This window comes from Pteronotus mesoamericanus, unplaced genomic scaffold (genome assembly GCF_021234165.1).
Source record: "Pteronotus mesoamericanus isolate MK-2021 breed Mesoamerican mustached bat unplaced genomic scaffold, CSHL_Meso_final contig_101, whole genome shotgun sequence".
Taxonomy (NCBI): domain Eukaryota; kingdom Metazoa; phylum Chordata; class Mammalia; order Chiroptera; family Mormoopidae; genus Pteronotus; species Pteronotus mesoamericanus.
This window is the reverse complement of record NW_026555001.1, coordinates 70,951-82,263: the sequence shown is the minus strand read 5'-3', so window position 1 is coordinate 82,263 and position 11,313 is coordinate 70,951. Positions and strand designations below refer to the sequence as shown.

General features: G+C 34.1%; 1 protein-coding gene across 1 annotated transcript in view; it reads right to left on the bottom strand.

Annotated features, from left to right (window-relative positions):
- Window positions 1-11,313, bottom strand: part of FBXO11 (F-box protein 11) — an 83,674-nt gene that overhangs the window by 1,417 nt on the left and 70,944 nt on the right. Inside the window, exons 12-22 of the mRNA XM_054566857.1 lie at window positions 8,930-9,147; window positions 7,244-7,329; window positions 6,294-6,388; window positions 5,179-5,301; window positions 5,010-5,095; window positions 4,268-4,344; window positions 4,032-4,175; window positions 1,651-1,761; window positions 898-1,005; window positions 492-600; window positions 14-112 (exon numbers count right to left, since the gene is read on the bottom strand). Coding sequence (XP_054422832.1) covers window positions 14-112; window positions 492-600; window positions 898-1,005; window positions 1,651-1,761; window positions 4,032-4,175; window positions 4,268-4,344; window positions 5,010-5,095; window positions 5,179-5,301; window positions 6,294-6,388; window positions 7,244-7,329; window positions 8,930-9,147 — 1,256 coding nt within the window. The remainder of the gene's footprint in view (window positions 1-13; window positions 113-491; window positions 601-897; window positions 1,006-1,650; window positions 1,762-4,031; window positions 4,176-4,267; window positions 4,345-5,009; window positions 5,096-5,178; window positions 5,302-6,293; window positions 6,389-7,243; window positions 7,330-8,929; window positions 9,148-11,313) is intronic.

Below are 11,313 nucleotides of genomic sequence, written 5' to 3'. Positions count from 1 at the left end.
GTATGCTACATACCTATCATGTCTAATAAATTCTACATCGTGTCCCTGATGGCACTTCTTAATGCAGTTCACACATATGGCATTTCGATCTGTGGTGTTACAAGTGTGACATCTAAAAAGCAAAAGTTTACATTATTTTTCTTGAATATGTTACTCAACTATTTTACTATCAAGTACTACTAAAACAATTATGTGGAGAGTCAAAACTCAGTAACTGGAATGTATGGGAACACTTCACTGTCTTATACTTTTCCCCATATTTATGGTCTCAAACACAGGATCCTTAAGTAGACTGATTTTAGAACTCAAATGTGGACAAATTACAAAAATTTAATTATATTGTCTTTCCACTGGCAAATACCCAATTTACTGTGCCTTGGCTCACACATGCAAGGGGGAATAAAAATATCTCAAAATGCTAGCTCTTTGCCAGTATAAGGGAAAAAAATCTTCCCCCCTTTTCCAGACTCAAATAATTTAGAGAAATATACCTGTAGAAATCATGCATGGGATAGCTGGTATAGCTTGATATTTTATATAAACATTGACCTCTACTAACAGCCTTTTCTATGGCATCTTGATTGTTCATTATTTTGTTATCTGTAATAAAAAAAAAAAAAGTGAAATTCTAGAGGACAAAGACAAAAATATAAATTATAGGGTTATTCTAACTGAAGAGTCAAGAGGCTAATCAATGAAGTAAATAAGCTCAGAAAAGAAATGGGTTTCCTTGTGTAAGGTACTGCAACTAGAACTGAAGTCAAAACTTTTCTTTGAAAATAATATCGAGTTGTTGCTAACTTTTTAGAGTGACAGAAGAAATCAAGTTACCAAAAGAGCAGTGGTTTTTGATGATTATTCCACGTATTTATAGGCAGAACGTAGACTCCAACATACCTTTCATTGTCACATTAACACCAGATGCTAAAAATAAGCCTCCAAACCGGTTGTTAAAAATCTGATTGCCTTCTAGTGTTGCAGTCGCATGATTTGTAATTTCAATACCTGAAGTAAAATTTAAACAGCAGATGCATCACTTTACATCGCTTCTTAAATGAAACCTGAAATATAGTAAACTGGTTCTTTTATATCAAATGTATATTAAATAGGGAATAAAGTGCAAATGTTTAATGACTAACATTGTTTCCACTGTTAATCCAGTATGTTGGTATGATACAAGATGGTTCTTAGTTTTACTACTTTTACAGAATTTCTTTGCAAACTAGGAGGAGGATAGTGCCTAGGAACACATTTAGGTAACAGCTGGTTTAGCTATTGAAGAGAAGTTAGATGATTTTTTGGAATATTAGTATTGTCTTCACTAGCAAAAAGTTGAAATACATTATGCATGATACTTGGATTCACTTACCAAGATTTTTAAAACTTTGTGAGGCCATAGGCTTTAATTTATCTGTATTCCTAATGGTAGCAGTACGTAGTCTGCATTTATTCTATCCCAAGTAACGTTTCGTAAGTTTTTCTTATGGTGGAAGAATCCAGAATTTGGATTAGGTATTCTCACAAGGAACTGTTAATAGGCATTCACCCACTTTTGCACACTTGTCATGCCTTTAGTTACTAAGCAAAAGAGATACACTAAAACAGAAAAAAAAAAAAAAAACCCTACAGGTAACAAAAGAAAATACAAACCTGCAGCAAATCCATCAAATATTCTGTTTTTCCTTAAGACTGGATGACTATTAGTGCTGATGAGAACACCTGCTTGAGCATTCCTGAAAATATCATTTTCTTCAAGGAGACCTATAATAAAATATTTCCTTAGATTAAGGCTGATGCATATAACAAATTTGGGTGGTATTGAAGGGTTTTCTTTTCTTTTTTTAAAGTTTCTTATTTACTGCATTGTAAAATTCACTGAATTTTTTAGGCAAAAAGGAAGTTCACAGCAACTCAGGTACTTAAGGTAGGGGTTAGCCAAAAATACAAAAAAAGTTGCAGGTAACCATTCTAACCAGTAAACTTTAGAAGTTTCATGGTTACAGGGACCATGTCTAGTTTACCCATCATTCTATCCCCTGTGGCTAGCACATAGTTGATTCTTACTCAACACTGCTGAATTAAAATTAATTCCTTTGAAGCATTTTTAGAACCTTTGTATCCTCAAGTTTTAGTTGAAGTCCTGATTATGTTTGGCCATTATTACTATGATTCCTGATCAATTTCCTTTACTCCAGTCTCTCAACTCATACCACGTCCCCTTCTCTGCTCAAGGAACTTTTATAATAAAAAGTTTTAAATTACCTTGCCATTTAAAGCCTTTCAAAATATTCCCCAAGCTACTTCATCTCACTTTTACCTATGCTGTGAATTATTTTTATCCCCAGTGCCTTTGGGTTTAGATATTTCCTCTTCCTGGGATGTCCTATACTCTTTCTTTCTCATGTCATTTCCTCTGGGAGGTTTTCAGTTTCCTTCCATCAAATTTATTATTCTCTCTTCTGAAAGTTTAACAATTACTGAGTTGGCCAAGGAATCAGACTTTGGGCCTTTCAAATAATGACTACTACTAGTGCTGAGTAGGCGAATAACTTACCTTGTCATTGTCTCTAGTTTCCTTATCTGTAAAATGGGTATATCACCTACCACATACAGTTGTGAGAATTAAATTCAGTCAATACATGTACAAGTACACAGCAGTAAGTATTAGCTAATATTACTCCTATAAAACCTTATATACACTGAATTACAGTTAGTTGTGAACTAGTGTTTCTCTGCTCCATAAAGATGTGAAACGTTTTTATTTTTGTAGGTTAGCTGACCCATCTGGTATTTCACAGTACTGACCACTAACCACCTCAAGTACTTTTGCTAAGATATAGTCTGAACTCCATATACTGCACACAGAAAAAGCCTTGTGATTTGGGGCCCTGCCCCTTCTCTAGCCTTAACTTACAGTATCTCTTGCTTAACTAAACCATTTTTAGTTTCATTTAGACTTGTTTACGATGTGCCATTCCATTAGACTGTAAACTTCCTGGATATAGTACTGTTTTATTCACCATTAAATCTTTGGCATCTGTATCACAGTGGTTGGTACAGAGGTGTTCAATTTAGTAATGACAAATGAAAAAGTGAAAGAATTATGCTTTCTACACCTAGAATAGCTTGCTTCCCACATGATCCCCACCCCCACTTTTCAGTGAATACTAAATTTTCAAGACAGCTCAACAATGATTTTACTCCATGAGTCTTTTCTCAATACCTTACAAATAAAAACACCATTTTGTATTGTGTTTCCTCATATCTTGTAAAGATTCCTATCATATGTGACTTTATTGAATTAATGGATTAAACTAGAGAGCCTATGTCATTAATAGAATCATGACTGCTTGGTTGCAGTAGTAAATTATGTTGATTAAATCTTGGTATGTCAGAATAATAACTAGCTAGCCTTCCACATAAGTACACAACGTTGGGTTACTGACATTTCAGGAATGGTGATAAATCTGCACTAGTCATTCTTTCCCAGTCTCTCTTTATGAATATGAATTTGCAGAGGGCAGACTATGGAACTTTTGCCTCAAAACAAAGTGAGTTAACCTTTGTGGATACCAAACCCAGCACACCTTAGCTTCGTCAATTCCATTCTCCAAAAAACAGTTCTAAACAGGTTCAAAGCAGTACTTATCTATTACAGACATTTTAATATGTTTACAGACCAATTAATTTCTCACACCTAGTTCTATAACTTGACTTTGAAGTTTATTATATCACTCTTCTGAATAATAAAAAGTCCAGAGAGGCTGTGAACAAATTCTGCTACCTTAAAAGAGCCTTACTAACAACAGGCACACTCAATGTGGCTACAGAAAGAAAAGAAAATTCAGTAAACATTTGTCTACTTTAACTTCAGGCACTAATCCCCTAAACCATCTCAAAGACTTGATAAAAAAAAAAAAAGATTTACTCATTTATAACATGTTAATTGGCAATGTCATTGATAGTTAAAGATATGGAAGAAGAATAATGGAAAATTGGGGTTTTTACTAATGCAAAGTTAACAACAATACCTCGACCCCCATTAAATATACAGATGCCACCATCTCTTCCATCATGGATTTTATTTCTTCTTAGTGTAGGGTTACTATCTGTCTTAATCCAGACGCCAGCCATTGCATTGTCAAATATTTCATTGTCTTCTATACAGCCTAGACCTATAAAAATGCAAAAATTTAGGTTACATTATTTAGAAAGTATATTCCTAAAGGCAATTAGCACTGAAAAAAAGATGAAAGATTACACATACCAGAATTATAAACCAGAATCCCACCATTCTGTCCTCCCCAGATTTTGTTGCGCCTAATTTTGGGGTTGCTTCCAGTCCTATGGATAGAATAGAAGACAATGCCATTTTAATTGCTTTTCCCACATCCCATGTTAGATTAGGTAACTGGAAAAATCCACATTAATCATTTTAAGAATGATACAATGGAGTCCTTTGAAATGCTCAAAGTTTGTCAATAAACAAACTGGTTTAATATAGCTTAATTCTATTTCCCACAGAACAGTTTTACATTTTGTTATTACCATAGGGTTTCTTACCATGTAAACTAAATGGAGGGGGTAGGTTTGAATAACTTACACACTTGCCTCATGTAAAATGAAGGGTTGAATTATATGATTAGGACTACTATAGTTCCAAAAACTGTTAAAATACAGGAAAGAGGGTGTGTGAAAAACCATTAATTGTACAGAAATAGCATAAAAACATGAGCTCCCATTTATGGGGGCCTACAATATGTCAGGCAGTGCTCACAAGTGTTTTTATATAGCTTTCCACTATACTAGTATGGTTGAGTATACTGAATGCTATCCTCAGCTAGTCCAAAAAAAGTTAATCTGGCAATTTAAGCCAATAGTATGATAAAGTGTGAATGTACATACAAAAAAAAGAAAGACTGAACATTGAATAACAAGAGAATTTCTCCTACATATCCCACATATTTCCTACTCCCTCCCAAAAGCAAGCCCAATGTGAAAACATTTACCTTATCTGAACCCCTGAATACATGTGATTATAGATATCATTGTCTTCTAGCACTCCATGTCCATTGTCATAAAAATAAACACCAACCTAGAATTAAAAAAAATTTTTTCAAATGATGAAAGTGTTTACAAAACAATTATTTCCTCTACAAGAGTCCAAAAAAATCTTACCTGCTTGCCACTGTGTATCCTGTTTCTTCTCAGTACCGGAGTGCTGCCAGTTGTCACCCAGACCCCAGCCAGAGTATTACTATAAACTTCATTCTCTTCTATTACACCTTGTCCTTTCTCATGCTAAATAAAAGTTACACTGATTACAATATATATTTTATATAAGCAAGAAATTTATAGTGCATGCCCCTCTATAAAGACAGTGTTAACAAAAAAATTTAATTTTTGTTCTTTATGTGGGACAAGGAGGCAATGATAACATTTTTATGTAGCCGTTAAATTTAGGTCCCCAAAATATTTATACTATTCTTTACATGGTTTTGTACTTTTAAATCTACTATAGTTAAGAGTAGTATCATGCAATTTTTTTTAAAGAATTTATTTCATTTTAAGATATACAGCAAACTAAAGATCTCATTTAGTAAGTTAATATTTATTTCAAGCTTATCACTGATAAAATCACTTCAAAAACGGCAAGGTCTCAGGTTGCTAAAATTTTTATTTTTGGCAGATGATTTAAGATAAGAATATTTCTAGAACTGTAAGTAAAAATTCAAGTCACACCTGTCATTACACAAAGAGCTTTCAGAAATTAGGATCCTTACATGAATCAGTTGTAACAGTTTTAGATACCATGGTAACAAAAGACATATATAGGTTTTAAAATTCTGTAAGATGCTCAATCATGTTTCAACATAAATTCATGTGAAAATTGGTTTTTTCCTCTGGAAAATTTAAGAGATTCATATAGTAGTCACATTGGCAAAATTCCAGTGCAACATATGTGACTTGGGCTGACAATCAATTGTTGTTTTGAGTTTAGCCCATATTGCCAATTATAATTAAAAACTTTAATAGAAAGATTCATCTCTTATGCTTAAATTTAGTCAGTTGATTAAATTTTATAGAACTCTATACATACTATAAAATTAAACGTCATTTATATATACTGGCAGGGAAAACAAGAGTCTTATTCATTGTCTAAATATTAAAGACAGTCACAAATTCATACTCTAAAAGACTGACCTACCTCAAGCTAGACATATTCTGCTCCCTCCCCCTTTCTTGCCCTGGTTTTGATATATGATATTCCAGAACTGTATTCATTAACTCACCACATAAATCCCACCATGCTGGCCATCATGAATTTTGTTATGTCGAACAATTGGACAACTGTTTGTCCTAATCTGAATTCCTGCTAATGCATTTCCTATTTAAAAGTAAAAGTTACATTGTCAACATATGAAGCCTAGTGAAACACAGTAAACGTTTTACATTATGTAGTAGTTAAAATTCTTACTAGAATTTTAGTGAAAGCACAATGCTGTGAAATATGTAGTATTTAGAAAGATACATACGGGGAACTAAGTGTAAAAAGATGCAGCAGATTGTAGGCAGTATAAGTACAGTGGTTAAAGGTAGAGACTCTTGGCCAGGCTGCAGAGTTTTAAATCCCAGGAATCCTGTATGACTTTGACTAAGTTATTTAACCTCTCTGTACCTTTGCTTCCTGATCACTAAGTGGGGGATATTTAATAGTATCTACTTCACAGACTGATGTGACTATTATATGACTTAACTTAGATAAGATGCTCAGAATAGTGCCTGGCACTGAGTAAGTTTTATGTAAGTATTGTCAGGTGTTAGCAAAAGAGGAAGTCTAGGAATGTATCAGTGTCTAGCACATAGATATCCAGTAGTTTGTTGAACTAATACCTCAAAAGTTTTAAAATAAGGTTTAAGTATTTTCCCTTTCTAGTTAGTACCAAACTACCACAGGAATTGTTAATTGTTAAACAATGGAGTGGATTTAAGGAAACTGTAGATATTCCTTAAGATTATTTATCTACCTTGTATTTTCATCCCTGGTATCTGGCATAGTGCACGGTACATCGTAGGTATTTAGTAAACGTTTGTTAACTGAATAAATATCACAGAACAATCTTTAATGAGAATTAAAAAAACGGATCAGTTCTACTTGGATAGTTTCAAACTGGTCCATTTTGCTAACAGGAGGAAGACAGGTCAAACTCTAAAATTTTATAGAACAAAACCACATGCTTACCATAAATGTCATTTCCTTCAATAAGGCCTCGTCCATCACCAAAGATATAAACTCCCCCTTGATTTCCATTAAATATAGAATTCCCCCTAAAATTAAGTGAAATAATAAAAATAAGCATCTATTCAACAAAGTTTACTTGTTTTAACCAATTAATTCTAAGGCCACTCGTGGTGATATGATCTTGGAAAATTATTTAGCTTCTATGGCTTCAGCTTCTTAATCTTTCAAATGATGAGATTCAGGCCCTGGTGGGTGTGGCTTAGTGGACTGAGTGACAGCCGGTGAACACAAAGATCATCGGTTCGATTCCCAGTCAGGGCACATGCCCGGCTTGTGGGCCAGGTCCCCATTGGGGGCGTGCAAGAGGCAACCAATGGATGTCTCTCTCACTCACTGATGTTTGTCTTCTTCTCTCCCTTCCTTCCTTTCTCTCTAAAAATAAATAAATAAAATATTAAAACGAGAAACTTAGAGTAAATAATTTCTAAATTCTCTTCTAGTTCTAAGACCTAAATAAAGCCTTGGAAAAGTTATCTAGTATCTGAGACAAAAGAGCGTTCTCAAAAACTCCTGTCAAAACAGGTCACACATTCAAAAAAGCTTTTTTAAAGCTGATCTAGACACATTTGAATATTAACAAGATGGAAAACCCATTCTCTAATAAAACCAGTAGAAAATAAAATTTGACAATTAAAAATACTTCATGGTCTTTAGTTAAATTACAAGAGCTCTGTTCAACAGTCTTAACCAAAGCCTTTAAGACTGAATCTGTTCGTTTCCTTACTGTGGCCAGAGGGAGAGGCAGAAACTTTTTTAAAAAAAGATTTCAGGTATTTATTTTTAGAGAGAGGTGGAGGGAGGGAGAAAAGAGATGGAGAGAAACATTTATGTGAGGCAGAAATACTGACTGGTTGCCTCCTGCACACAGCCCGACTGGAGACTGAACCTCCAATCCAGGCATGCACCCCTACTAGGAATCTAACCAGTGACTGAATTGAACTGGCAAGTTTGACTTTTCGCTTTGTGGGAAAATGCCCAACTAACTAAGCCACACTGGTCAGGGGTCAGGGCGAGTGGCAGAAACCATGAAAGACAGTCTCGGCTTGAAGTTTTGACTTTTTTGTTATTCTTGGTTTCTCTGTTCAAGAATCTTTGACATAGTTTGCTGAGTTATTCTATTGGCTGATTCAGGAAAAAAAGAGAGAGAATAGGTCATTCTGGTTCTAGATAAAAAATGAACAGAACACACACACAAAATAAATGCAATAGCTATGCTCATTCAGATGCAGAGGCTTTTTATTAGGAAAAGTTATTTTATAGCAGTCAAGTGTCTAGAAAAATCCTTAAGAGTTAAAGCTAAGTATTTTGACTTTTCTTTTTTACTGAATCCTCACTTGAGGATATGCCCATTGATGTTAGAGAGGGCGAAAAAAGGGGGGAGAGGGAGGGTGTGGGGAGAGAGGAGAGGGAGAGAAATTTCAATGGATAGGATGCTGCCTGTACACGCCCTGACCTGGGATTAAACCCACAGGCTGGGTATATACCTTGACCAGGAATCAAACTTGCAACCCTTTGGTGCATGAGATGACACTCCAACCAACTGTGCCACCATCCGGCCAGCGCTTGACTTTTTTCATAACATCAAACAAAATAAAAAAGGAATTTCTATTCATAATATATAAATACCTTATTGTTGGGTCACTATTTGAGGTAATCCATACACCTGCAAAATTGTTTGCATAGATTTTATTCTCTATGAATTGTCCTCTTCCTTTTTCGTGGACATATATTCCTCCTGTCTGCCCATGATGAATTTCACATCGAACCACTGTGGGGTTAGCATAGGCTTTTACTTCAAAGCCTGCTATCCTGTTTCTGTGTATGTTGCAACTTTCAAAGTAACCCTGAAAAATACAGAAATCAAACCTATAGCTAAGACTACTTTCCAAAAATAAAACATTTAAAAAAACCTTTTTAATGTGTATCTCAAAATTAAGAATCAGAGATGTTCAAGAGTAAGAATAAAACACAGATATACACTAAATTTCAAATGATAAACACAGAAGGAAATGTTTTAATTTTAGTACAACAGAACTACAAATCCTCTAATTAGTCTGAATATATTCAATGCCAGGGAAGAAAAATACAGAAAAATTTATTCAATAAGTGCAAAAAAAAAAAAAAAATACCATTACCCAAAAAGTATGTATATCCTTCAACAAAATATTTGTGAATATTAAAGAAAATAAATCCTTGTAGCTTAAAAAAAGTCCCAAGAAACCAACTTCTAAAAAGTTGACCTAAGGATATAATCTGAGACTACAGAAAAAGACAAAAAATAATTTTCATCCTAGCCTAGTAACAGTGAACCAGCAAAATAGAATGTTTTTGAAGACTATGCTCACAGTATACATACTATCATGTTAAATGAAAAGAACAGTATACACTTCAAGGTTGTGTACATTGTTTGATCTCAATTTTATTCAAAGAAAACAACTTGAAGGATTAAACAAAAATATGAGGGGCATGATCATCTGAGTAGTGGCATTATGGATGATTTTTGTATCCTTTATGCTTCTCTGAATTTCTTAAATTTTCTATAGTGGACATGTTTTACTCATTTTATAAGGAGAATAAAAGTACTCTAATACTGACATTTTAAGTTCTAAGACTCAATCAAAATTAGATATTAAGAGAAAAAAAATTGTTGCACTCAATAGCCAAACTGTGACTGACATTCATTCATCCACCCACCCACCCACCCATCTATGCTCACCTCTTGTTAGACTCCCATGTACTGACCTGTATTATTTATGTATTTGTCCTATCTATTTATACCTGATCATAAGCTCCTGAAGAGAAAGAACTATCCAATTATGCAAGACTTTATACATAGCAAGCACTCAAATAGGACTTGACAAACTTTTTGCCATACAAATCTAGCAGAGTTTAAAACAGGATGTAATTCTGACTAGTATACTGCATATTTAACTCTTTAAGAACATGGACCTCCGAGCATAACATTCAGAAGTAGTTTTCAGGTTTTATTTTCCAGAAATAAGGTGCAAATTATCTATCATTTACCACTTTACACATTTGGATTATAATCCTTTTTTTAAAAAAAATTGGGAGTTGCACAAAAATAGCTTCTTTACATATAAATTTTTTTTCTTCTTTGATTTTATACCAAATAAATGCACAGTGGGTGAATATATAAACTATTATGATAAAAGAGAGCACCAAAGAAACAAAAACAAATTTAAAAAGAGGCTAAACTAGAAGATCTTAATGTTCTATTGAAACATTTTTTCCAATGCATTTATCACTGAGAAGGGAGCTCAATTAAGTCTCCTAGTCTTTCTCTGCCTAAAGTTAAGTGACATATTGAATGATAAACATGGGAAAGAATAAACTGGGTATGCTCAATTCAGCTTCACTCTTTTCCTTGTAGAACTGAGCTACCCTTAGGTAGTAAGCCTTCTGCTGCTACTCACGAACACTGTGCCCATGACTAAATGGGTAAGCCTATTAATTTTGGGGTTCATTTGAACAGACCCAATTTGGTTCTCATTCTAAGTTGTATCTTCCAACTTAACCTTTAAGAGTAACAAAGATAGTATTTCATACTACATCATGGCTCATGCTACATCATGGCTTTATTGTTGGGTCACTATTTGAGGTAATCCATATACCTGCAAAGATGCTACACCTCCTCATACTGTATCATGGCTTTATTTCTTAACTGGTCACAATGTGGCAGAGAAAGGTGAGCTGTGTATTTGGCTTTCATTAAGATTCCAACAACAGGCCACTGTCATGTCCTGGCTATCCTAATTAGACATACAGTAGTACTTCAAGTATACTTTGCTATATATTGACTAAACATTATTCAAACGCAGGAATGCTCTTTCTCTGTTTTATTTAGGTTTTAACTTTGTAATATAAGAGAGTCAACTAGATCCACAAGTTTAATTGGGCAAACACAGCTGACCATTTTTTTTGTTTTCCATTACCCAAAGGCCCATACTTTCAACTCTTTCAGCGGATTTGTTGATCTGTTTCCATATTTT